Raw genomic sequence first — 25,595 nt, 5'->3', positions numbered from 1 at the left:
ACACTAAAGCAACCACCACCAAATATTCCTGTGACCCCTCTATTTACCTTTTCCCAACAACAACCACTTCACTTCAATCAAATCATCAAACCCCAATCAATCCATCAAAGACTCAATCAATCAATCAACCCCAAGCTCACCGCAATCATGTCCCGCATCCCAACCTCCACCTCGGTCCTCGAGTCCGCCGTCATTGAAGCCCCCTTCAGCGACGTCTGGCACCTGATCAAGCTCCAGGACTTCTCCAAGTTCTACTCGGCCCTCTCCTCCAGCGAGTGGGTGAAGGGTGCGTCCCCCGACACCGACATCGTCAAGTGGACCTTCAAGGACGGCACCGTCCTCGAGGTCAAGCAGGAGGAGCACTCGTCCATCGACCACTACATCACCTACAGCGTCATCTCGTCCCAGCCCGCCCTCAGCTACACCTCCGTCGTCAGCACCGTCCGCGCCTACCCCGTCACCTCGGGCAAGCACGAGGGCGCTACTTTCGTCACCTGGAGCGGAAACTTCTCGAGCGATGCTGATGCTGGTGTTATTGAGGATGCCAAGTTCAAGCGCCGTGAGGCTCTGGCTGACCTCGCTAAGGCTGTTGCCAAGAAGTAAATGATGGGAATGGGAAGCAAGGATTAAAAAGAACGAAAGGTGTCATAAGAATGTCTATGGATGGGCGGAGCAGGGTTATCACATGTCGATGTAACTATTAGCCCGTCGTCGCAATCACATCAATTGTCAAGCTGTGCATTATATGGAATCACAAACCGAGACCTCAACTTGACCCTAAGCTTAGGCCCAAGCAAGTTTATGATGATAACATCCCAAGTCTTTGTCAAAATCTTCATGGTTGATGTCAGTCTTGTAGATGTCGGATTATGTTGGGCCGTTCATTGATTGATCAGACTGTGTCGCATCAGTTACAGGGTACTCGGTGCAGCGGTGCACCACCGGCGCTGTACTCAAGACCGAAACAACCAAGCATGGAAATTCGCATGACACAGCCAGAATTCATTGCATAGATAACATGTGTTCCGATTCACGTTTCACAGCATCTCATCAGGACTGGACCCTGAACATCGCACACAAAAGATTTGCACTGGATTTTCAGGGTCTGGGGAACAGACCCATTCTTGGCGGAGAGCTTCAGGGTAGGACTGATCGGGTACCTGAGATTTTCAACACCATGAATCAGATCATCTTCAGTTCTAGAACAATTCGAAACAGAGAGTCCGCTCTAGTTACGGAATGAGCGGAATTCACCTGCATATACGGAGTACGGAGTATCTAAGTAAATGGCTCATTTTTTATTCAGCGACGTTGCGCAACAATGACACTCCCACAAGACCTTTTGTACATGGGATCTCAAACACGAGATAAGAATCTTACGCTTCGCAGTGCAACCGGCTTCTTCGGATGCAATGTCGTCCATTCAAGCGATGCAGGGTCCTTTCGACAAGTGAGTCTCTTGCATAGCGTGATTGGACCAAAGAAAATAGAGAGGAATGAATCAAGTGCCCCTTGAATGAAAATTTGAAGCTTGAAAGTTAATTGAACTCTAAATTCCAACGTCCGAGACCCCGATTCTCGACACTTTTTGTATTCACCGATGCCGATCAACAGTTTTCTGTGAAACCTACGCGTATTTGGCGTATTCATCTCACTCGTATCTTATCTACGCGTATTAATTCGTCCGCGCGTTCGTTCAGCCCGTTCTCTCGTCAGCACAGAATTTATCCAATGGTGCCACACGAGTCGGTCAGATTTTAATCACTCCAACGGCGTTTCATTGAACCTCCGTCTTCCGTTGGTGGGATTCGGCACGGTAATCTCGTCGGGTCCGATCCTTCAGCAGGTCCCACATTCAATTCCGTCAAGCGCATTAAAAGGGGATGGTCAAAACTCCACCACAATTTCACATTCTCCGCAAGGCGAGCATGGGTGCAAGCCTTGTTTGGAGGTGAGCACGTGAGCATATCATATCGTCTTGTGGGATATCGTGAAGTGGGGGGCATGCGTGTGCTGTACGTTATTGATTGACATTATTCTAGATTAACATTAATTAAATGGTTCATTGCGATGCGGTTGCTATGCGATATCGTTATGTGGTGATGGTGATTGAGTAAAACATGCTGGGTGTCATTTATTTTCCTCCACGGTTGCCGGTTGTAGGGAACGGCTTCTCCAGCTTGACGCACCAGAGGAACAGATCCTCCAAGGGCAAAAGACCAAGCAACATGCGGTTTGACAGCCAAGCAACCAGAACAACTCCCGTAGCAGCAAGGGCGTCAAGCCAGTAGTGATTCGCCGTAGCAACAATGATAGTCAACACAAACGCCGGGTACACGATGCTCAGCACCACGAAGAAGACCTGCCACGCCTTGCTCATGCGCTTCTCACGGGGGGCGAGGCGGCGGCGGAAGAGGCCAGAGTGGTACAGGAGGACAGTGCCGATGCAGAACGAGTATCCAAAGTGAAGGGAGGGGAAGGCGGCAAGCTGGTTGAAGAACTTATTGGTGGCGTAGATGGACTCGGCGTCTTCGCGGCGGACCGTGTCGAAGAAGCCGTATTCTTCAGGGAGGAGACGAGGCGGCATGCATGGGTACGTTGTGAAGACGACGAAGCTGAAGAGGTTTGTGAGCGTCATCATGCGACGAGCCTCTGCGAACTGGGCGTGCGTCGGTGCGGCGTAGTAATACCATGCAAGGAAGCTTAAGCTTGTTAGCCATGTTTTCGTCGTGAGGGGTAGTAAAAGCGACAACGAACCTGACAGTGACGGGGATGTGAATAAGGGAGTAAGCGCGGTTCAGGATAGTCAGCATCGTCTGGTGATCATTCCTGAAGAAGCTCTGGACATCGATCTCGCGCAGAGGAAACATCCAGCTAAAGGGACCCTCGTGCTCAAACCACAAGACCGCCTTTCCATGGTTCTCCGCAGTCTGCCAGACGCCATCCGTGGCGGCGATAAGCTCACTCGCCGACTTGACGCCGACGTAGAAGAGCAGATTGACAGCCCAGTAGAACATCTCGACGAGGAACGGGAACTTTTGTATGAAGCGCGAGTGATAGTACTTTGCGTACCGGCTCGAGTTGGGCGTGTGGACAACAGTACCGCAGCAGGTTCGTTTCTTGGGCGGGTGCGTATCAGTCGGCGACGCTGCGTCGGCGAGGTTGAGACGCTCCGTCTCGTCGTGCACGTCGTCCTCGTCCCATGGCTCCAGCTTCGATTGGCCGAGGAGACCAGCGTCGGCGCTCTTTGACGAAGGGATGATGGAGAAGTTTCGGAGGCGGTTGAAGTAACATGAAGCGACCATGACACCGACGATGAACTGCACGTGCCGCCAAAAGAGACCACAAGGTTAGACTTCTGTCCTCCGGCGTGAGAGTTTTACACAAAGAGAAAAAGTACGTACGATTGGCTCCACGACGGCGTGGTAGGCAAACTGCGGCTCACCCAAATCTTGTTCATTCTGTGGAGTTTGCTCTTGAGCCATGATGTCCCCTACAGCGGCATGTGCCGACCTGACCTGAACCAGCGAAGATAAAAATAAAAGAAAGACGAAGGGGGTAAATAAATAGAGTAAAAGAAGCTTAAAGGTTGTCAGGACGAATAGGTTGGGGCGGGTGAGTCGAAGGGGAGAAAAAAAGGTTTACGTTAAAAAGATAAATAAAGAACGAAACTTCGGAAGACGCGGAGAATAATGAACAGGGGGAGGACAGGTCAAAACAAGGGAAGCAAGGATTTGATTTGGGATCATGATTTGGGATCACAGCTACCGACCGCTAGAACACACGCACTGAGGTGGGCTACGGAATTAAAGAGCGTTAGGCAGTTAATGAGTTACTGTAGGTTAGGGGGGGGTTGGATAAGCTTGGCGGGTTGGAGCGCTGTGTTATTACGTGTCTTGGCTGTGAAGCCCCTGAAGCGCCAGTGCCAATTGGCAATTGGTCACTTGGACCATTCAGCTTTGGTGACGTAGATGATCCATTTCCGCAGAGGCTAAATTTTAGATTGCCAGGGGGGCAGATGACAGAAAGTTAGAGCATTAGGCCACTAGAGCTTCAGAGAAAAGTGCACCCGCTGAAATTGTCAGAGGGACAGCGGAGTGGGGTGATTGTCAGCCAATCCCGTCGTCCGCGGACCCCCTAGAACCAAAAGCGAGAACGAAAAATCCGAGGGGGATTAGGGGGCCAGACTCCACTGATAATGAAAGGGTCACCCCCCCCCTTTGGGTGCCACTGCAACTGTGCTGTACTGCCACCGTCCCTGCGGCGCAATCCACCATCTTTTCGCGAGCGTCAGATTTAATCTCAGCCCCAAAAAAAAACAATTCAATTCAATCCCTTTCCACTCCTTCAAAAGCGCACCCAACGCCAAGCCGCTTCGCCGGTCCTTTCACTCCCTTTTCCTTCTTCTTCCAATCCTATTTTAATAATAATCCTCTCCCCAACATGTCATCCTCACCGATCCTCGGCCCCGAACGAAAAACCTCCTACGATGAAGAACGTCTCGAATGGGCGAAGCCCTCAGTGCCGAAGAAGTACCTCCGCCTGCCAAGACTGCGCCGCTCGACCGTGATCCTCCTCCTCATCGACTTCTTGATCATCGCTGTGCTCGTGCATGCTTTTTACCCGCTCATCACGCTGTTGCGGAGGAATGAGGAGCTGTTCGGTGCGAGATTAACGCTGCCCCTGAATGATACGTCGTTTGGCGAGGATGTGCCCGCGCAGAGGACGATACCGAGGATCTTTCACCAGACCAGCGCGAATGAGACCATCCCTGAGGCTTGGAAGGATTTGGTAAAGAGTTGTAGGGAGACTTACTCTGATTTTGAGTACAAGGTTTGTTTTTTGGTCCTGCTGGTTTGAATGAAGGGTGGATGCTAATTGTCGCAGCACTGGACGGACGCAAAGGCTCGTGATTTTATTTCGGAAGAGTACCCTTGGTTCCTCGACACTTGGGATACATTCCCCTTCAACATTCAGCGCGCCGACGCCATTCGATACTTTGTTCTTCACCACTACGGCGGCATCTATCTCGACATGGACACGCTCTGCAACGCGACCATCCCGCTGCACCAGATCGAGGCCGACGGCACCAAGCACCACGCCGTCTTCAAGAGCACAACACCCACCGGCGTCTCCAACGACATGATGATAACATCCGCGCACCACCCAGCCTTCACAAAAGCCCTCTCGCGGATCCAGCTCTACAACGACATAACCCGTCCCTGGGCGCACATCCTCCCGCACGTCGCGGTGATGGTATCAGCGGGCCCTCTGTTCCTGACCATGGCGCTGAAGAATTATCTGCTCGAGCAGCCGTCGCTGCCCGAGACGACGGTGCAGGTGATCAATGCGACGGAGCTCGAACCTTATTTGACTGATTACGAGGGCGCGTCGTGGCATCACGGCGATACGAAGGCGATAATGTGGCTGGGCGAGCACGAGTGGGTTTGGTACCTGCTCGGTTTCGTTGGGGTTGTTGGAGGGTTGTATCTGATCAACATGCTCATGATGAAGTGCTGGGTGCGGTTCTTTGAGAAGGCTTCTAGCGATGAGGCCAAGGATGCTATTAAACTCACGTAGAACGGGGTTACGCTTAATTATATACGACTTTTAATACTTTTAATGGCAGCGATGTTTTCTTCACAGGCTGTGATGCTCTTCAATATCGCGCAGTCTCTTGGACAATGCTCAATCTCGACAGTGAAGCCCATTCTGACCGCCCCATGGAGAGACACGCCAGCCTCGTGGCTTATCTCAACACGTCAGTGCGTCGACAAGTCCCTCAGATTTAAATCTGACGGTCTCCAAAGTCAATGCAACACTGCATGAGTTCATCAGCCGACATACGCGCGTCCAAGTTAATCTTGGTCTAGACTGTTCCGTGCCGCGGAGGAACTTGTGAGATGACGTCGCATCGTCCTCGGAGGAGAGTGACCCCGCAAAGTAGTTTGCATTGGTTGAAGCTAGGCTGTATTGGAGGTTGTGACAGATTTCTTGCATGTAATTGGTGTTTTGAGGGAGCTGTGTATGCAGTGTTCTCGATTGGTGCGGTGCTGAGAAGTGATGGTTGTCTGAACTCGCTGAATTGATGTGGCTAGCTGGGTCGGCCTCCGTTGCTTGTGTCGTGACGAACGCCAAGATGACCAATTCTTGGTGTTGAGATGCGACGCGATGCTAACCTCACTCATTTCGAGATGGACTGACACTCACAGTACAGTACGAGGCCCAGCAAAATGACTTTTCTTACCCGCCATGCTTTCTAACCAACAATTCCAACAGCCAATCGCTGCAATGCCTTTCCAACCTTTTACAATACATATCCTACACTTCCTCATCTACTGAGACCCCGTCTCCGACGCCTCCCCCTCCAATTCCTTCTTCTCCTTCTCCTTCTTCTCAATAGTCGTTTGTTTCTCCCACATAGCATGGTATCGTCCTCCCTGCGCCAAGAGCTCATTATGTGTTCCGCGCTCGACGATCTTGCCCTTGTGAAGAACGATGATCTGGTCTGATGTTGTGATGGTGGAGAGGCGGTGACTGCGGATTGTTAGTTACTGTTTGGAGAGGGGTTTGGGATACTCACGCAATGGTGATGGTTGTGCGTCCTTCGGTGACGTGCTCGAGAGCATCTTGGATTTGACGCTCTGTGTGTGAGTCGAGAGAGGCGGTTGCTTCGTCGAGGAGAAGGATGCGAGCGTCTTTGAGAATGGCGCGTGCGATGGCGATCTACAAATGTCAGTATTACGTCCACAATGTTATCTCCCAAAGGTAACTCACTCTTTGGCGTTCACCGCCCGACAACTTCAATCCTCGTTCTCCAACCTTGGTCTCATACCCATCTGGAAAGTTGAGAATGCGCTCATGAATATTCGCCGCCTCACACGCCTTGTACACATCTTCCTCAGTCGCATCTGGTCTCGCATACAAAAGATTGTACATGATAGTCGCGTTGAACAGAACCGTGTCTTGGGGAACGACACCGATGTTGCTACGCAGGCTCTCGAGCTTGAGATCTCGCAGATCATGACCGTCAATGGTGATAGAACCATCTGTGACGTCGTAGAAGCGGAAGAGGAGCTTGAGAGAGGTGGACTTTCCACTACCCGATTCTCCGACGATGGCGGTCTTTGTGCCTGGGGCGACGGTGAAGTTGATGCCGTCGAGAACGGGATCGCCTTTCTTGACGTGATACGCGAACTTGACATCGTTGAAGGAGACTTGGCCTTTGGGTGAGGGCAATGGGATGGCATCGGGCTTCTCAACAACGCCGGGTGTTTCTTTGAACTGTTTCCATTAGTAAACCCCATTTTCATAGAGGAGAGGTACTCACGATATCAAGTAGACGCTCAGCTTCAATCAGGTTATTCTGAAGCATGGTATAGTATGTGCCAAAGAAGTTCAAAGGACCCTGGAGCTGAACAAAGTAATTGATCAGACTCACAAACTCACCGACAGTCTGCTCCCCAATGGAAATCTTGTGCGCCGAGACTGAAACAAGCAACGCCGTTCCCAAAGTGAAAATTGAACTCTGCGTAAGATTCAACCCGTTCAACGACCACTGCACCAATCTCTCTGCGCGCTGGAAAACAGTAACATGTTCTCTGAACCGCGCGGTCTCGCGCGCAACAGCACAATTGTGCTGAACCGTCTCATACGCTACTATAGCATCCGTCTTGACGGCTTCCATCTCACGAGTCTTGATGGTCATGTCTCTTCGTTGTTTTCCTCGGTACTTGGCGACGTAGATTGTCAAGAAGATGTAAGACCACATGATGAAGAACACAATAATTGTGTAGAAAGCATCGTATTTCACAAAGAAAATCACACCAGCGACAAAAATGTCAAACACCATGGGAAACACCTGGAAGCAGAAACTTTCAAGGAAGGTGTTGATTGAAGCGCCGCGGCTCAGGGCGCTGGTGACTTCGCCGACCTTTTTGTTGAGATGGAATTCTAGCGATAAGCCGAGGACATGTTCGAATGCAGCAGAGGAGAGACGGCGGAAAAGAGATTGTGATACGGGCAGCCAGAGGAGGGATCGCGCGGCGCCGAGGACGCCTTGGTTGCCTTGGAGAGCGCGGTACACGACGTAGAGGATGATTTCTTTGTAGGGAAGTTTGCCTTCGCCGAGGCTGTCGACGAGGGTGCCGAGCTGGAGAGGTCCTAGGACGTTGACGGTGCGTTGGCAGATGAGGAGGATGATGCAGATTAGTACGATGGCTTGGTAGACGGGAGAACCCTTTGGCCTGTGAGTGTTAGTTAGTGAGCAGAGTTTGAGGGAAGGGACTTACCAGAGGTAGGGGAACAAGACCCGGAATCCAGCAAAGTAATCCAGCCATCCTGTCCCAGAAACCTGCGTCCTTCTCGGCTCAGCAGCTGTAGGCTGAATACTTCCATATCCCTCTGCTGCCCCATTCCCATTCTCAAGAAGTCCCCGTCTCTCCTCCGGCAAAGACTTTGGTTCCAGCGCCTTAGTCTTATACTCTCTCAAACCCAGTGCCCCAATCATCAAAGCTAGCACAAGAACCCTCGCAGCGCCGAGAATGTTGAGCGTGTCGACGAAACCAGGTGATGCTCGAAGTTTCGGCTCAATGGCTGAGAGAGCAGCTGCAATGACAATCTCTGCAAGGGCACCCACGCACCATGCTGAAAGGTGAGCAGAGTTCGGATTCCACGGTCCCTCAGGATCTGGAAGAAGACCAGCGACGTAGTAAAGCAGCACTCCAACGAAAGATGCCTAAAGTTGGTTGGTTATCCATCATATGACAGAGGGAAGGGAAACGTACGAGATATGCACTAAACGCAAATTCAACACTCCCCTTCACACCATCCTGATCCGCAAAAACCTCCCTCGTAGCATACACCACACTCGCAATCAACAATCCCGAGAGGACAACCTGCAGAACCCAAATACACCGCGCGTAAAACCTTCGAATCCTGTCAATGTGCTGTTTTACATCATTGTCCAACGCGACTTTACGCGTCGTCGTGGTGCCATGGCGGGTTATGTAGAACTGAGCGGATTGGACGCCGAGAAGCGTGACGAAGAGGACGATGGGATAGGCGTAGAAGCCGATCTTCAATCCGAGCTCTGCCTTTGCCATGGCTGGGGGTGATTTGGGGATTGGGTGTGAGACTCGGGATGTGAGTTGAGGATGATGTCAAGGGATCGGGGTTTTGATGTTCCGAGGAAGGGATTAGTCAGCGGATTTATCAGCGATGGCGAGATTGTTACTTTGTTTCACTGCATCTTTCTTGGTGTGAGACATGTCGTTTGGGCGAAGATTTATTTTGATTTGGTGTTTGCTCTTGCTTGTGCTCGGTGTTGTCGTAGCTGGGGCATGATTGCCGACAGAATGTCAAGTCTCCCTTATGATATCCGTTGAAACTCAGTGAACGCCTCCCGCTATGCATACCGTTTCTGGACTCCTGAATCAGCCAATTATGACTTGAGGTTTCCGGTAAAGTGTTGCCTTACTTGCAGTTGTGATGGGCGCCTCAAATCTTGAGTCGTTTGGATGCTGCAAGCAAGGCAACTGATTGAGGCGGGGTGAACGGAAACCAGGCTATGCTGTTGGTTGCAGATTGTGACAATTGTGCAGCTTGACGTGTCACTCGTTGACTGAGCCGTAGGCCTACTGTCTACCAAAAAGAGAAATCCGAGCACACACACACTTAGCGAAGTGCGCCGACAATGTCATTCAAAGCAGGCTGTGATGAGGTCTGAATTGACAAGCCCAATCGTATAGGCCACAGCAAGGCATAGTGGTATTAGATGGACTGCAAAATAAATAACCTCAACCATCTCCTGCTCTCCAACGTTGGGCAGACCCAACTTTAGCCGTTTGGAATATTTGAATGCCCAGCATGGAAGCCCTCGGTGCTTTTGCCAGTGTTGTCACCATCGTGGGGTTAATAAGACCAACAGCCAATTTCGTCAAATCTCTCAGAGGAATCACCTCCGACGACGGCCATGTCGCCAAAGAAATTGAAAGAATGGCGAGCGGAATACAGGCATCGGCTAACAGTATAGACGTTTCTCTGAAAGCGCTTAAAGGCCATGCATCAAAGCTTGAGAAGATGCAGCGAGCTCCGTCAGAAGTCCTACAGTACATTATCGACAACAAGTCCCTGGACCTCATCGTTTCTAGTACAGAATCCATCAGAAAGCAAATGAGGCATACAACACGGGACCTTAACGATACGAATAATCGATCCAAAATCTTAAGAAAGATCAGCTGGCTTTTGCTGGATAAAATGGAAGTTGAATCATTATTTCCCGAAATGCAGCTCGTCGCATCTAGTCTTAACCTCGTTTGCCCAATCATCGGACTGGAGATAAATCGATATTTACTCAATAAATCCTCCGGCGAGGTGGCGGAGTGCCTGAAGCAGGAGATGTAAGTATAAGACTCGTCTTTTTGGACCGACAAAGTGTCTAACGCCCATAAGAAAATCACTGAAGGGCCAGTTAAAACTAGTCGAGAAACAGTATCAGAGTGTAATGAAGGAGCCGTGGTCCAGTACAAACGGAGAGTCAGACTTTGACACTGCGACGAAATCACTTTTCTACTTGTCACAGAGTGTACGGCGAACTGGTTCGACACCCCGATCTGACAGAGCACCTGGTAATCGAAGGTCACTTGTCCCAGAAGAAACATTTCTGAGTCCAGTACCCACTCAGACTCCACAGCCGTCCCATAGTGTCACAGTGCCTCGCGGAGTCCCATCGGAGGCAATACGGCATACATCCAGTAGCCCTGAGTCTTTTCGACCTCACTCAGCCGTTCCATCATCATCGCCACAGACCCCAGACACGCCTGCGACTCCGCAAAGCCCTGATGTGCCCAAGTCGCCGAGAATAGACACCTCGGCACGTACGGTTGGTCCACGCGAGGGAGTTGTCCGAGCCATTGAAGGGCATTTAATCAACAACGGGAAAGCTATGCCAGTGAAAAGCGCCATGATTGATTACCTCGGATCCTTCAATTACATCTCAGTCAAAACAGCGACTCAGCTTGGCCTTGATATTCAGGAGCTTGACCCTGGTGAACATAGTCACACGCAAGACGGGGAACATGTGAGGATACTGCCTGGGAAGGTGATTGGAAAGGTTACAGGTGTAGGATGGAGAAAATCAGGATGGAGAAAGCCTATCCCAGTTGAGTTCCTGGTCAAGGATTCTTACCGCGGTAGGATGTATGAACATGTCGCTTTTGGGATGGTATTTGCCTCCGATTTCGACGCGGCTGGGGGAGGCAGTTGAGAAACAGAGGAGGGAATTACCAGCTGGCAACTCCTGGTACATGTCCCTTGTTCAATACAGTGACCAAACTCAGGGGCAATAGCAATATCCCCAAGAGATCGATGAGTGCGGCCGCTCGGACAAACAGACACAACACACCGAAGCAAAGGGCATCAAATTACGAGAAACAGTGTCTGACACTTGCTGTAATTTGGATTGAAAAACAGGAGATGCCATCACTCATTCGTTTAGCTAGGCTATGGGGCTTGTTGCGATTGTGTAACCCGACCAGCTGCCAGCAGCCGCCCTAGTTGCAGGGACCAAGACTTCTGACGTTAGCTAAGGTAGGTACTGAACTCCCTAAGGTAATCTAAAGCCCCCCAAATCTGCACTAAGTTATGCTAAATTTACTTAAGCCTTATGATCATTTAGGGTCGAGATCCTAAGCTGCAGCCTTAGGTTGTCTCCGCGCCTTAATCACAACTCTCACCTCTCATCTTCCAACAATATCTCCTCACTCTTCTTCGCAACGCGACGCCGCTATCATGGCCACCCAAAACGCGCAGAGCGAAGCGCTCGCCAAGTAAGTATTACTTTCTTTGACTATGGTCAAGCGACTGACCGCTCTCCAGCCTTCTCCAAACAGGAGATTACTCTGATCTCACGATCACGTGTGGCAAAGATCAGTACCGCGTTCACAAGGCGATCATCTGCCCGCGATCGAACTTCTTCAAGGCCGCTTGCGATGGGAAGTTCAAGGTTTGTGCCTTCACGATGGGCTCGCGCCGAGACCGAGGCTGACTTTCGCAGGAAGCACAGACTGGCGAAATCGACTTGCCCGACGACGATCCGACTGCCGTGCGCATGATGATTCAGTACTTGTATCATGACACGTATGTTCCGCCTAAAGCGATCATTCACCGCGACCACAACGGCACTATCGATGCACATCTCTCTGAAACCGAGTACAATGACGAGCAAAAGAGGAAGATGGAGCTCTATGGGGCAACCTTCGTCGGCAACAAGAGGGTCAAGAGGCTCACAGCTCCGCCAGAGGTTCCAATTACTCCCATCTCTCAACCTGTGCCTGTTGGTTCTGGTACCGCCTCTACTCCTCCTCCTCCGCCATCTGCCGCTTCCCAGGAACCAGGGAGAGGACGTGGCCGGAGCCGACGAGGACGTGGTTCCTTCGGAGGTGTCAACTCCCCCTCTGGCTACAATGCCGTCCAAGCTTCGCCCGATCAATCATCGCCAACCCCTAACTCATTTCTTTTCGGATCATCTTCCCCAGCACCGACCCCGCCTCCCCCTCCGCAGCCGTCTGCTCCTCCACGACCCATCTATACCCCAAACCTGCATCTCCACGCCAAAGTCTATACCCTCGGCGAAAAGTACGGCATACAACCCCTCAAGGCACTAGCTCTTCGCAAGTTCGAGACAGAGGCCCCATTTCGTCTTCACACCGACGACTTCTTGGAAGCGATTAGAGAAGCATATACCTCGACTATTGAAACGGACCGTCCTCTCCGGGATGCGGTGGTCGCGATCTTGAGAAACAACAAGCATCTCCTGAAGAAGGACTCTGTGAAGGCAGTTCTCAAGGATCCTGGCCTGGGTTTGAGCTTTGATATGGTCATGCAATTTGCGTCGGATTGAGGGACTGGTCTAAAGTTATCCTAAGATGGACTAAATTTACCTAAGTAATGTCATAACTTAGGTATGATAGAGATCAAGCCATAGTTCTTGTCCCTGGCATCTGGCAAAAGGGCTTCTTGAACCAAGAAATATTACAATTTCTACTTGAACAGAGACTCCTACCGGACTACCAAACCGTAGTGCAATCTTTCAATGTGTATCGTCATAAAATATGTCAAGATTGTGCAATCTACACAGCTCATCATTCGTAGTCCAAACTCACTCGCACCTTTGTTGAAAACAGGATGTTGCGTATGATGTCTTGTGCAAACATGGCAACCAAGTCAAACAGCAACAAAGTGTCAAGATTTGGCCAGGCAGTGACAACAACCCCCTGTTGTAACCGCCACTGCCTGGACATGAACAAACATTCCTTCTATAAAAAGGACGCATCCTCCCTCTCACTCTTCATCTTCCACCATCGCCAGTAGACACTATTGCGAGTCTCTCCATCTGTCATTAAGACCTCCGTGACAGCACCCCGCGGCAAGATCTGGAGAACGTGCTCTACTAGAAGGAAGAACAAGGTTCTTGACCTATCATGCCTGCCCAGAGTGTTGTGGTCTTTGACCACGCCGGCGATCAGAAAACAGCCCTTGGAAAGTGAGTATCCCCTATCACATCTGGCCAAAACTTCGATGCTGATGTGTAGCCTAGCCTCCTCAAAACCGGTGACTATTCCGACTTCGTCATCATCAGTAGTCAGGAGCGTCACAAAGTCCACAAGGCAATTATCTGTCCTCGATCTGACTTCTTCAAAGCAGCGTGCTGCAGTGGATTCAAGGTAACTTTGCACTAAATCTCCTCTGGGAAGATTTTACTGACTTGGTACAGGAAGCTCAGACAGGCGAGATCGAACTGCCCGATGATGACCCCTTTGCTGTGAGCATGATGATCGAGTATTTCTATCACCAAACGTACACTATCCCCGACGAGATGAGACTGGTTCCGATATACCAACGGCCCTCTATGATTCCTTTCCCACCCGGAACAGTGCCGTTGAAAATAATTCGTCATTCTGTCAGCCAGTCTCTTCTGCATCCACTACAGACTGCCCATACCACCATCCCTCCTCCACAAGGACCAGTATCCCGCGACTCTTTCGTCCCCTACGTCAACATCTATGTTCACTACAAAGTCTACGCACTAGGTGAAAAGTACGGTATCACCGGCCTCAAAGCTCTAGCTGTCCATAACTTTGAAACCGAGGGTGAAAAGGAGTTCGAAAGCAGCAGTGTTGACCACTTTGGGTATTTGATACATATGGTGAAGGAAGCATACAACTGCACTGCCGAAGGCGATCGCCCTCTTCGCGACGCTGTTGTCAGAATGCTGAAATCGAAGCCGAGCCTTTTTAAGCGGTCGGATATGAAGGAGTTCTTGAAGGAAGAGGGCTTGGCCTATGACTTGGTAATGAGCTATGTGCAGGAGGAACAGAGCAAAAATAGAGGATCGTTGCTGCTGGGGCCTAAAGTAGCAGACAGAACTTAGTTCTCATGTTGTAAAAAGTCCTAGTGTAGTCAAGACCCCCAAACTCTCAGACTTGCAGTCTGTGGCGAATCTTTAAACCTTGCCTGACTCCTCATTCCCTGTGACATGTACAACAAGACATCCAACGCAAAGTCAGTAGTCCTCATGACTTCCCGCACAACCACATGATCCAACAACAAGATATCCTGCTCAATCATCCTAACAACCACATCCCTCAACCCCCTATCTTCGCTGACCGTCGAAGTATACACCTCTGCCACCGCCTCCGCGAATTCGTCGACTCCAACTTTGCCACTCTGTATTTCGCTCTCAAACGCGCCCCTGGCTACGTTCTTAAGACCTTGCATCCCGTACTTCTCGCCCAGCGCATACACTTTCGCCTGCAGGCAGAGCTGCGAAGAAATGGGAGACTCTTCGGCCTTCCAGCCTCCCCACTCATGCTCTTTGAGCTGTTTTATTCTTTTTCGTTCGATAAATTCTGCTCCAAAGAGCTTCATCCGGTACCGTGCCTCCCCGTCGTATTCTGTATCGGATAGCTCTGCCTCCACATCGTCTTCGTAATCCGGCATCTGGGTTCTCGTGGGGTTGTAGTCGATATTGTAGAGATAACCAATCATTTTTCGCACGGCAGCGGGATCGTCGTCTGGGAGGTAGATTTCTCCATCAGATTCCTGCGATATGCTGTAAGCTTCCCGATTCGCAACCTGGAAATAGTGATTTGATTAATATTACCTTGTATGTGCCAGTGCAGGCGACTTTGAAGAATCGAGACCCGGTGCTAAGGATGAGCTTATGCACACGATACCGATTGTTGCCGCAAATGATGGTAAGGTCGGAAAGCTCTCCGGTCTCAAGTACGCTGTTCCGTAAATCAGCAAAAGAAAAGACTTTATAATAATTGCCAAATATTACCCCGGAAGACTGTTTAGACACTCATTGCTCCTCTCGCTTGCGTTGAAAAGTGGTGGTGGGCCGCTACCCAATCTGTAGTCCATAGGGTCCCCCATGGTGGATGAGTGGAGGTGCATGCACAGCAAATTCACCCGTGCAGCAGGCCTTGACATATATATTTGCATTATACTTTTGTTTTTTGAATCATAAATGATAGAGTTTGGTCAAGAAACTACGATTTGTGGTGTTGCACGCCTGAGACTGAAGTCTATCCGGTCGAAGGTTTCGTTCACATCAAGATGGGCTAAGCTAATTGGTGATGAAAGTCTCCATTGAAGAACTAATCTACATGCCTAAAGTTTACCAAGTTTAAATAAACTATCCATCAATGGCCTAAACTCTTCATCTTTTCGGTCGAAATCTGTGGGGAAGGGTGACAGTAAGAATGACTTGTTCAGGTTCGGTGCGTCTGGCAACTCTGTCGTTCCAAATTATGTGACACCATAGAGACCACCGTCAAGCCTGGCAGTTCTGTCGTATTTCCCTGGGTATAAATGAATATTGAGCTCCTGAAAATCCGATGTTTCAAGGACAAGAGGTGACTAAGGCTGGTCGGATACAACTGACGTGGATGATCGATGTCTGCCATGAAAGCCTAGACTTCTCTAACCTGCAGTGCTGCACGGTGAGTTGAAGTGATCTTCATCAGAAGATCGTGACCCAACTCAGTGTTTTTGGCGAGAGCTTCGAACTCTGCGTCGTTGAGCAGCGCAACGTTCTCCTCCACAGTCTTGACAACAACATCTCGCATGCCGCGATCCTGGTCAATAGTGGAGGTGTAAACTTCCTCCGCTGCGATGCGAAACTCGTTGGTATTGGCATAGGCTTTGGCGAGTATCTCAAACTTGCTCAGCGCGATGGCCTTCAAACCCGGAATGCCATACTTCTCTCCAATGGCATAGACCTTTGCGAACAAAGGTAGGTTCTTTGGGGGTCCAATGCGGACTCCAAGCTTAGCGACAAGTCCCTTCACTCTTCGTTTGCCCACGAATCTATGCTCCACGAATCTGTGGTGCTGTCGTTGCAAGCGTCGCATCGTCTCGTCGTCGTACTCCGTGTCCGAGAGATCCTCCTCGACGTAATTGCCATCCTCGGGTCTGAACTCATAACCAACGAGGTCCAAGCTATAAAGGTAATAGATCATTTCGCGGACTACGGTCGGGTCGTCGTCCGGAAGGTTGATCATACCCTCCAAACCCTCCTGTATTTCATTGTCAGTATTACGTACAGGCCAAAGAGAGATGCTGACTAACCTTGAAGTTTCCATTACAAGCGGCCGTGAAAAAGGTAGATCGGGGGCAAATAATTGCCTTGTGGACTTTATGAATGTCCCCTCCGCAAGCGACTTTCAGATCGGAATACATCTCGGTTTCGTAGAGCCTGACATAAGAATTAGCCTTTTGTTTCGGGTAGTAAGTAGAAACTCACTTGAAAAGGGACTTTCCGAGCATTTCATAATGCTGAGTCTTATCGCCTGACGCCATGTTGGGCAAGGATCCGTGAGTTTGGGTGTAAGAGAAAGGTGTTGGTAGGTCAGTGTGATGTTGGTTGTAGAAAGGTGAAGAGTTGTAAAAAGGTAAAGAATTGGTGAAGAGTTGTAGAAACATGAAGAGTTTGTCAGGAAGAGTTTGCGAAGATAGAATGTTGGCGACCAGCTTTCCATATTGCAGTGGCAGGTACATAATGAGACAAGCCTGGGTACTGGCAGTGACGGTCACAGGACTATGCGAATGCGGACACTGGCAGCGTCTTGAAACTGACTGACCTTGAACTTGACACTGGAAATGGACATGAAAAGGTGAACATCAATGGAACTAGGAATCTCACCCTCTCTTAGTATCCTACATTTAGCTCTTCACGCATACCGCGGCGGCGTCCACTGTGGCGTTGGCAATGTCTATCTATTGTTGCTGGTTTGCCTATCCTCACGCTGGAGTTTCCTGATCTCGCTCTCGAGTTCGTTGTTTATGAAGACGGGTTTCACACTTCTACTCTTTGACTGCTTCTTGTGTCTGGGCAAATTTGTCAGAAATAGCCTCGTATTCTTCCATTCCCATGAACTTCCCTTCAGTTCCCATGACCGCATTGGTGTGCTATTGGGCTGGAATCAGGGATTTGTTGTCACGAGTATGATGACCTTGTATTTCTGGAGGATGTGACGCACATTTACGTTCAATAGAATTTATTACTAGAATAGATTGGGATCGAGAATGCAATCTCGGTTCCTAAGCCTTCCATCGTCGCGGACGCTTATGCAGAACTGATATGTCTTGTTCCTGTGAGTATATTGCATGTTCACCAGAACTGTTACGAACCAACTCGCCGACGTTCACATTGAGAACATGACAACAATGAAGACCTCTCTACCACATGTTAAATAACGTATGTAGCAAGAATGTTCATATGTTCTAAGTCAATGTTTTGAATGGCAGTTAACCTGTCTCCGCCGGCTTTCACCGCACTCCCTCTTCCCTCTTATTGCATAACACCGTGTAAGCTCTGTACGACCTTAGCATACGCGAAATCTCTCGCCTCAGGCCTAAACGTCCTCGGATTTGTAGTCTTATCGCATCCATGAGCCCCCTCAACCCTGACGATCTCAACACAACGACCAGCCCGCTCCAACTTCTTTCCGAAAACTTCAATCTCTGGCGTGAAGATATCCCCAGAACAAGCAACAAGCATAACATGCTTCGGAAAGGAGGTTCCCTCGGCGTACATGGGCGATGCTTTGGGCGACTTGCGGTCTTCAATGCGCGGTACGTACGCGTCAGCGAGAAGATGCTGGAAAGACACGGGAAGAGGTCGGATGGGTTTCGGAACTGTTTTCTCTTCCGGTGGAATGGAGAGATCAACGCCTGGGTAGAAAGCGTATACAGCCCTGATGTTCACCTTGAGCTCACGCCTTAGTTCAGATGATGCAACAAGCGCTAGGTTTCCTCCAGAACTGAACCCCGACAAAGCAACTCTGTCAAGATCAAACATTTGTGCCTGGCTCTCAACCCATCTGAAAGTATCTTCGGCGTCTTCAACAGCTCCAGGAAGAGGATGTTCAGGCGCCTTGCGATAATCAGCATCGAGAACCAAGACATTGTTCTCTGTGGCTATTCGCTCGCAGAATTGATGGTCCATGCCGAGATTTGGAAGGGTATAAGCACCGCCGTGCCAATTGATCACGAGACCATATTTTCTAGTGTCGGCGTAATTGTTTGGGTAGTAGATCCAAGCGTTGATGAAGCGGTTGAAGTCGCGGGAGGGAATGCGGATGAGTTTGCGGGTGCATGTTGGTGAAGGCGTGAAGTGAGGACGCGTGAAGATGTAGTTTATCAGACGGATGAAAGTGATGATTGCTTTGAGGCGGATGTACTGCCAGAATGTATGGGCTGCCATTGTTGCTGCAGCGCCTGGAAGAATGGTTAAGCGATACGACTTGGGTGATTCATGAGGCTCTACGTTTCCTTTATGACGTCTGGCTAATATCGCCCTTTTATGATAAGCCCGAGATGCCGTGGAGCGGAATTGGGGTTAGCGATTGGCTGATCGACAACTCCACTGGTGCTTACCGGCCGTGAGTCATCTGGCGAGCAATTTCAGCACGGATACGCCAATACGACCAGTTCACAACTGCAGATTGCATGCACGGTGTCTTTAAACTAAATAATTAGGACATTCTAGTCTCTATAATATTAACATAAATGGTTATACACTCGCTTCCATAACGGCCATTTCCGCTTTGCCTGTTCCTCCTCTTCATTCCAAACGTGGAGATATCTTCTCCCCGTATTAATATCTATATCCTTATCCCTCACCACCTTCGTCCCCACCCAGATCTTATGAGTGAAATAGAACAAGCAAATTATAGGGATCGTTAAAATCTGTAGAAAGAAGTTCTTGAACCGTTCAGACGTCGTGAGGGGGTCTTCACCCTCCGCTTGGATCGGCGATATAGCAACCCAGATCTGAAGAACCAGAACTGTTCCGTAAGCTGCGAGTGCAACCCATGATCCCCAAACTCCAACCTGCGACTTGAAGGCAAGTTGGGAGACATTATACCCTGATAGCGCCCATGCTTTTCGAAAGCGAATATGACAGACGCAGATGGAACTCCATGTGAAGAGCGTGCTTAGCCCACTAATCGCAAGGAGCCAATTGAAGATCTCGTTATGGATCTTGGAGTTGGCGGTGAATGCTAGTAAACCTAGCAAACCGCAGCAAATAATCGCAACGAGAGGTCGTCCAGTTCGATCAATGTACGCAAACATCTTGGGGGCAAGTGACTGCTCCGCCAACGCGGCTAACGTCCGTGACGACGCATACACAGCTGTATTCCCAACACTGATCAGCGATATCAGAATAACAGCATTCATAATATCCGGCAAAACATCCGAGCCGCTCATTTCAATCGCTATCACGAACGGACTAGCCGCTGCATCAGAACCATACTTGGCCCCTAGCAATCTCGGTTCATTATACGGCACCAGTAGTCCAATGAGTAAAATCGAGAGAATGTAGAAGAGAGAAATTCTCCAAAAGACTTGCTTCACTGCTGCGGGGAGGGACTTTTTCGGATTGCTCGTTTCGGCTGCTGCGAGACCGACCATTTCTGTGCCGGCGAAGGAGAAGGTTGCTGTTACTAAAACGCTCGCGAAACCTTTGAAACCGTTGTGAAAGGCACCGGGGTTTTGCCACCGTGTGAAGCCGATGTAGTCTCCTTCTGGGGAACCTGCGATGTTGATGATTATACCGAGAAGACTGATTTTGTTAGATAAGATTGTAGGGAGGGTGAGTTGGGGGGTTGTTACATGAAGCCTACGATGGCTGTGACTTTGACGGCTGAGAAGACGAACTCAGCTTCGCCGTAGCCTTTGACCCCGAGGAGATTGATACCAAGGATGAGAATGAAGAAGAGTACGATGAAAATGCTCTTGCTGGCGTTGGGATTCCAGTAATTCGTCGTAAATGCTCCTGCAATGATCTCAAGAGGCAGCACAATGAGATACTGCAGCGTATAACTACCCAAAGTCAGTCTCATCTCATCTCACTTATTCGCATTTACTCACTTCCAACCCATAGCAAAACCCCAGCTCGGATCCAAAAACCTCGTCGAATAATTCGCAAAAGACCCTCCCACCGGAAACGCAACACTCAACTCCCCCAGCGCCTGCATCGTAAAGAACTGCATAGCACCCATGATGATAAACGCCAACAGCAGCGAGACAGGGCCCCCGCGATACAGCGCAACACCCGACGCGACAAAAAGACCCGTTCCGATAGATCCGCCAAACGCAATCATCTGCAAGTGCCGGTTCTTCAATTCTCGCGCTAGCGCTGTGTTGGCAGAGTTGTAGTTTGCTTTGCTCATGTTGAACAGCCGCCCGTTGAAGGCGTAGCTGCCGTAGCTGCTCAGGCTGTCATGGCGCGATGGGGCGCGGGAGAAGCTTGTGATGAGACGGCTCCATGCTGAAGAGTCGTTGGGTTCTGGTTCGGGACTTCGTGATTTTGGTGATGGTGGAAGGGCTTGCATCTCGAACTCGCGTTGGTATGCCATGTTCGAGATGAAGCTGAGAGAGATAGTTACAAGCAAGCAAGCAAAGCTCAAACTCGCTGATCTTGAAGATTTTCCCCAGGGAAATGGATGCACGTGCCGTGTCGCCACAGGGCGTGCTATTCCCGTGCCGGACTAGATCGGCACGACCAGGGGGGTAAGATATCGCGGGTTTAGCGAATCGCTGACGTTCCGCTCCGCACGATGCAGACGGTGTCTCCGTTTTGACGGGCCGTCACAGGTTCAGGGGGAATTGAGCGGTTTTTGTTCTGGGGAGAACACAAAGGATTCGTGGTGATAACGCGTTGGGGTGCCATGAGTCGTGTACGCAAGCCACCTAAAGTTTATTGAGTGGCATTTCTGGGTTTTGGCCCCTGGTTTATGTTACTAATGGATTTTAGCGGGCGCGGAAAGAAGACCGTGGCAGGGATTGGTCTTGGATGCTGGGGAGATAATGACGATGCTAAAAGTTGGGATGATTTGGGATGTGACGCTGCGGACTTGTGAGCAACTTCCGGTCCGTGAATACAACTTTTCCTCAATGTGAAATGCTACCGTCACTTAGTAAGATGTATTAAAACACCTATTTGAACTTAGACGTATCAAGGTATCGCGGAATGTCTAGTCTAGAATGTCTCGATCCGCAGAGCCAGAACCCCGGTAGCTGTCACCTAAATAGTTTCAGCCACTGCATAACCGGAAATTCATGACAGCACTTTATGCACCAGTAGCTTCACGTAGAACTGCCACAGTCTTACGTTGAGAGAAACCTTATCGAATTGAGAGTGGTTAATTAAACGCTAATAAGCGAAGGTGCCTGGGCCAAGACTCAATCGGCATTCTCGATTTTCATCGCGATTCCGCGGGTTCGCTTGCGAGTTGAATCCCGTGTTATTTCCTTCTCGCCCCTGAATCTACCCGGGATAGGACAAGTCATCGATTTCTGAGTCGTTTTGCAGGCGCTGGCTACATTGTGTCGCATCTTATTGTAGACTTGGCTTGCTATATAGAGTTAGTTAAGGTGCTGGATTTGGGATGACGTCGAGATCATCATGGTCACCGGAGCTTCATCTCTTTTTCGTGAGCAGCCTTCAAAGGCTTACCCACTGGTTTATCGTCCGTAAGTGGCATAATATTCTTTATCAGCTTATTAGACGGACTACAGCTCCCGCCACTCAAGATGAATTGACGGTTGGGTGGACTTTTGTATTCCTATAGTATTGTTATTCCTCTATGTCGTGCTTCTACTTCAATTTATCCAAAAAAGCGATCAGTTGCTTCGCCGACACAACTCCCAGCACCTTTGCCGTATCCTCCTCAGTGACAACCAGGTAACTGATGCCCAGCTTTCCAAACATCTCCACAGCATACTCAAGTGGTGCTTTTGATGAGAGAGCGAGGGGGCTTCTGTTAATCGCCTCCGCTAGAGTACCTTCAAGAACGCTTATCTCACGAGACTCTTCAACACCATCGGTTTTCTCAATCATGTGCAGGACTTGCTCCAGTTTATATTGCGAGATATAGCCATGACATAGTCCCTTGTCGTTAACGAACACAAGTCCGGAGTCGCTCAAGCCGCTGCTTTGAAGATGAGAGAGCTTTTGGTGGAGTATTGATGTGAGGACACGATAGTCCGGGCCAACAGACACAACAGCGTCCAAGACGCCTTTTGAAGGAAGAAGGGAGTCGACCATCGCAGTGCCTTCATTATCTCTGAATTCCCTGACCTTGCTGATTGCACCCTCAGCCTCCAAAAAGGGATGTCCTTGAAGATGCTGAGCAAGATCATAAACACCATCGGCACTGATTGCATCTGCCACCCACTTCGCCGTCAGAATGGCGATCATGGAAGGCGGAATGAAGTTGACCTCTCCAGTCAGCTCAAACATGATGACAGCGAGACTGACAGTCATTCTGCTAACGCCAGCTAGGAAGGCTGCTGACCCGACCATGGCGAAGATCCCCGGCGAGATGTTGGGGATGAGTTGCCCGATCATTCGACCAAAGAGCGCACCAGCATCCATTGCGGGGATGATAATTCCAGATGGGACCTTGCAACCGAATGTAATGGTCGTTAAGAATAACTTGACGAATGTCCCGGAGATCAGCCAAGCGTAGTAAGTGCCCTTGCCACTAGCTTGGGCCTCTTGCTGGCAAATCCAGTCCTCCTCGGCATGATTGCAGTCAACAAGAACTCGCTGCATGACAATATCCCCAGTTTCTCTGATTAGCATATTCGGAAACTGAAGAACCGCTGTGATCAACGTCACAAGGGCCAACTCGAAGACAGGGTTGTTCTTGATAAGCGAAATCTTTCGGAATGACTTGGACCAGAGGAAATTGGCTCTGCAGAATACTCCACCGAAGACGCCACCGCAGATACCGAGAATAACAAAGACAAAATAGTGAAGAGCATCATAGTTGACGCCATAATTCGTCTCAAAGAGAACAAGCTTGCCGGTACCTGTAGGGTTAAGTTCTTTAAGAACAGCCGCCGCTACGACCGAGCAAAGACAGCTCCTCCAGAGTACCCTTCGGGGAAAGTACGTGCTAATCTCCTCATAGCTGAAAAGAACACCTCCAATCGGAGCACCAAAAGCAACGGATAAGCCCGCTGAGCATGCGATACTGAGCATCTCCCTGAGTTTCCGTTGATTCCTCGCGTATTTGGGGATGCAGATGGTGACAAGATATCCAACACAAGCTGAGATGTGTACAAAGGGTCCCTCTTTTCCCAAGCACATACCTGTCGCGACTGCGAAAATTGATCCGATGGCCTTGACGATGAGGACTTTGAGATCGAAGAGGTGAGGAATGCAGAAGCCGGATAATACGGTCTTTATCTCAGGGATGCCGCTTCCTGCTGCCATGTACATGACCTTTCCACCGGGACTTGCAGACGACTCTTTTTTCTCCGGAGGAACGGCAGTGAGATTCATCTTCGTAGTAGCCGTGACGCTCCCAGCGATGATCCCAAATGCCAAAGCAAGGCCGACATAGATAGCGTATGCGTACACGTAGCTCTCTGTCCATGGCTTCCAGTTCTGGCAGTTTGTCTCTGATGCACAGCATGCTCGGCGACTTAGAAATATGTTACTGGCGCAGTAGCCATCCTTGAGATCTGCTAGAACCTCAACGCTGACGTCTACGAAGGCTGCGATCGAGGCTGTAAGAAGACCGATGAGAAAAGCTGCGACCCAGCCCTGAGAAGCGTCCCATAGCTTGGTGATGCGGTAACGTATCCCGCGTCGCGAATAGAGATTTGAGTTGTGGCGCCGATGACTGTCTTGCACGAGATCTTGAAGCCAGTCGATGGTATGGTAGTCACTATATGGTAGACTGTCCTGCTGTGAGGCAGTGTTTATCGATAGAGAATCCTTGTTGTGGCGTTTGTGAGATGGGATCAAAGGAGTAGTCTCCGTCATTTCACCTGCTTCTATAAGCGTCGAGTCGGAAGCCATGTTTAGCGGGATAACGAGGATGGTAAGACCTAGGTCGCCAACAGCTTTGCAATTCTGGAGCTGTCATTGTATATAAGAACTTTGGGGCGCAGCATCCTCGGAGATCTGAAAGAGAAAGTTGAGATCTCTATCATTTTTGTAGATCTACCGGAAAAAGGTAGACACAGATCTCGAACCTGTGACGTCAATGCAATGCATCTCCGGGCTAAACACCAGCCCTCCAGGGTCTTGCGATAAGGTTGCAGCACCAACTGACCTATCTCTTCCTAAACAGACATGAAAGCTGGTGTATCATTGGTGAGAATGAGGGCAGGGAGATGTCAAAATCGAGGGCCAGACCATTCTATAGGTCGACATGGGCGAGGACTCACAACAGCCGTAATACCTGCTCTGATTTGATGAAAACATGAAGAACCATCGGTAGTTTGATGCATGTCTGTCAAATCTACATGGTAGCAGTCTAGAACATTGGCCAAAGATAAGCAGTCACACCAAAACCGCCACTATCTCCAATTCTCACATGCAACAAAGATAAGAACCCCAGGCATGGCTCAAGTTCCTGTCTTGAACAGACGTTCAATAAGCGACTGAAAAGAAAAGCTAAAGCGCCATATGTTAAAATTTTGACTCCGCGGAGGTGTGTGCGAGAATTTATCCTGTGCGACGCTCAGTACTGGAATTTCGCTGATCGACGTCCTCGTGAGCGGAGAGATTGTCTTGCTCACCCCGCATTGCATGGCACATGGCCTGCTCACGGACACAGCGGTAGAATAACCGCTAGCGCCGGTGTCTGATAAACCCAAGAAATGCTCACTGTTTATCCTTATCAGGCCCTCCATAGAATAATGCTAGACCTTTTGCTGAGGAGTGGCTGTCATTGATCTCTTGATAGATTCGATTCATCCAGACATTATATCTCTTCCGCCCTATGTTGAGCATTATTTCATGCAATAACTTTAACGACTGATTACATGAAATGTCAACCGTTCGGTATTGTTATAGACATCAACTGTGTTAACAGATTATGTTGCAACCTCATGGCTAGCAAGCGCTTACGTAGCGATCTGGTTACCAGACCAACACCAGCTTAAACGGGTCTCAGGCCTTGACAGACAAGGGGATAGGATCTTGTAAAATGGAAAGACTTAACTGTTACCAAGGTACTGAGATCTGTGCCTGCCACATAGGCTAGATGATGAGATCTTAA

General features: G+C 49.7%; 11 protein-coding genes across 11 annotated transcripts; 5 read left to right on the top strand and 6 right to left on the bottom strand.

Annotated features, from left to right (window-relative positions):
* Nucleotides 1-147: 147 nt before the first annotated feature.
* Nucleotides 148-603, top strand: FTJAE_8005 (bet v1; the record flags this gene model as incomplete). Its single annotated transcript, XM_037354777.1, has 1 exon — nt 148-603. The coding sequence occupies one exon, from the start codon at nt 148-150 to the stop codon at nt 601-603; it is 456 nt and encodes a 151-aa protein (XP_037204945.1).
* A 1,531-nt stretch (nt 604-2,134) lies between these two features.
* On the bottom strand, nt 2,135-3,485 carry FTJAE_8004 (uncharacterized protein; the record flags this gene model as incomplete). The annotated part of the gene is made up of 3 exons (XM_037354776.1): nt 2,135-2,702; nt 2,758-3,320; nt 3,405-3,485. 3 exons carry the CDS (start codon nt 3,483-3,485, stop codon nt 2,135-2,137), a joined length of 1,212 nt encoding a protein of 403 aa, XP_037204944.1.
* Nucleotides 3,486-4,443: 958 nt separating this feature from the next.
* On the top strand, nt 4,444-5,580 carry FTJAE_8003 (SUR1-like protein; the record flags this gene model as incomplete). Its single annotated transcript, XM_037354775.1, has 2 exons — nt 4,444-4,833; nt 4,888-5,580. 2 exons carry the CDS (start codon nt 4,444-4,446, stop codon nt 5,578-5,580), a joined length of 1,083 nt encoding a protein of 360 aa, XP_037204943.1.
* A 755-nt stretch (nt 5,581-6,335) lies between these two features.
* FTJAE_8002 (ATP-binding protein cassette subfamily B) lies at nt 6,336-9,104 on the bottom strand (the record flags this gene model as incomplete). Its single annotated transcript, XM_037354774.1, has 6 exons — nt 6,336-6,537; nt 6,584-6,726; nt 6,778-7,284; nt 7,331-8,246; nt 8,292-8,737; nt 8,787-9,104. 6 exons carry the CDS (start codon nt 9,102-9,104, stop codon nt 6,336-6,338), a joined length of 2,532 nt encoding a protein of 843 aa, XP_037204942.1.
* Nucleotides 9,105-9,867: 763 nt separating this feature from the next.
* Nucleotides 9,868-11,266, top strand: FTJAE_8001 (uncharacterized protein; the record flags this gene model as incomplete). The annotated part of the gene is made up of 3 exons (XM_037354773.1): nt 9,868-10,400; nt 10,583-10,628; nt 10,694-11,266. The coding sequence occupies 3 exons, from the start codon at nt 9,868-9,870 to the stop codon at nt 11,264-11,266; spliced, it is 1,152 nt and encodes a 383-aa protein (XP_037204941.1).
* A 524-nt stretch (nt 11,267-11,790) lies between these two features.
* Nucleotides 11,791-12,901, top strand: FTJAE_8000 (amino acid transport gap1; the record flags this gene model as incomplete). Its single annotated transcript, XM_037354772.1, has 3 exons — nt 11,791-11,828; nt 11,878-12,004; nt 12,056-12,901. The coding sequence occupies 3 exons, from the start codon at nt 11,791-11,793 to the stop codon at nt 12,899-12,901; spliced, it is 1,011 nt and encodes a 336-aa protein (XP_037204940.1).
* A 580-nt stretch (nt 12,902-13,481) lies between these two features.
* FTJAE_7999 (kelch 4) lies at nt 13,482-14,431 on the top strand (the record flags this gene model as incomplete). The annotated part of the gene is made up of 3 exons (XM_037354768.1): nt 13,482-13,543; nt 13,598-13,724; nt 13,775-14,431. The coding sequence occupies 3 exons, from the start codon at nt 13,482-13,484 to the stop codon at nt 14,429-14,431; spliced, it is 846 nt and encodes a 281-aa protein (XP_037204939.1).
* A 29-nt stretch (nt 14,432-14,460) lies between these two features.
* On the bottom strand, nt 14,461-15,438 carry FTJAE_7998 (kelch repeat and BTB domain protein; the record flags this gene model as incomplete). The annotated part of the gene is made up of 3 exons (XM_037354767.1): nt 14,461-15,102; nt 15,164-15,290; nt 15,344-15,438. 3 exons carry the CDS (start codon nt 15,436-15,438, stop codon nt 14,461-14,463), a joined length of 864 nt encoding a protein of 287 aa, XP_037204938.1.
* A 539-nt stretch (nt 15,439-15,977) lies between these two features.
* On the bottom strand, nt 15,978-16,866 carry FTJAE_7997 (speckle-type POZ; the record flags this gene model as incomplete). Its single annotated transcript, XM_037354766.1, has 3 exons — nt 15,978-16,583; nt 16,636-16,762; nt 16,811-16,866. 3 exons carry the CDS (start codon nt 16,864-16,866, stop codon nt 15,978-15,980), a joined length of 789 nt encoding a protein of 262 aa, XP_037204937.1.
* A 991-nt stretch (nt 16,867-17,857) lies between these two features.
* FTJAE_7996 (amino acid transport GAP1) lies at nt 17,858-20,906 on the bottom strand (the record flags this gene model as incomplete). The annotated part of the gene is made up of 5 exons (XM_037354765.1): nt 17,858-18,851; nt 18,946-19,035; nt 19,289-20,134; nt 20,185-20,394; nt 20,443-20,906. The coding sequence occupies 5 exons, from the start codon at nt 20,904-20,906 to the stop codon at nt 17,858-17,860; spliced, it is 2,604 nt and encodes an 867-aa protein (XP_037204936.1).
* A 1,265-nt stretch (nt 20,907-22,171) lies between these two features.
* FTJAE_7995 (CLC chloride channel) lies at nt 22,172-24,388 on the bottom strand (the record flags this gene model as incomplete). The annotated part of the gene is made up of 1 exon (XM_037354764.1): nt 22,172-24,388. One exon carries the CDS (start codon nt 24,386-24,388, stop codon nt 22,172-22,174), a length of 2,217 nt encoding a protein of 738 aa, XP_037204935.1.
* Between the last annotated feature and the right edge of the window lie 1,207 nt (nt 24,389-25,595).

The sequence above is a fragment of the Fusarium tjaetaba genome, assembly GCF_013396195.1.
Source record: "Fusarium tjaetaba strain NRRL 66243 chromosome Unknown NRRL66243_c0000165, whole genome shotgun sequence".
NCBI classification, from domain to species: Eukaryota; Fungi; Ascomycota; class Sordariomycetes; order Hypocreales; family Nectriaceae; genus Fusarium; species Fusarium tjaetaba.
This window is presented reverse-complemented; position numbering and strand designations above follow the sequence as displayed.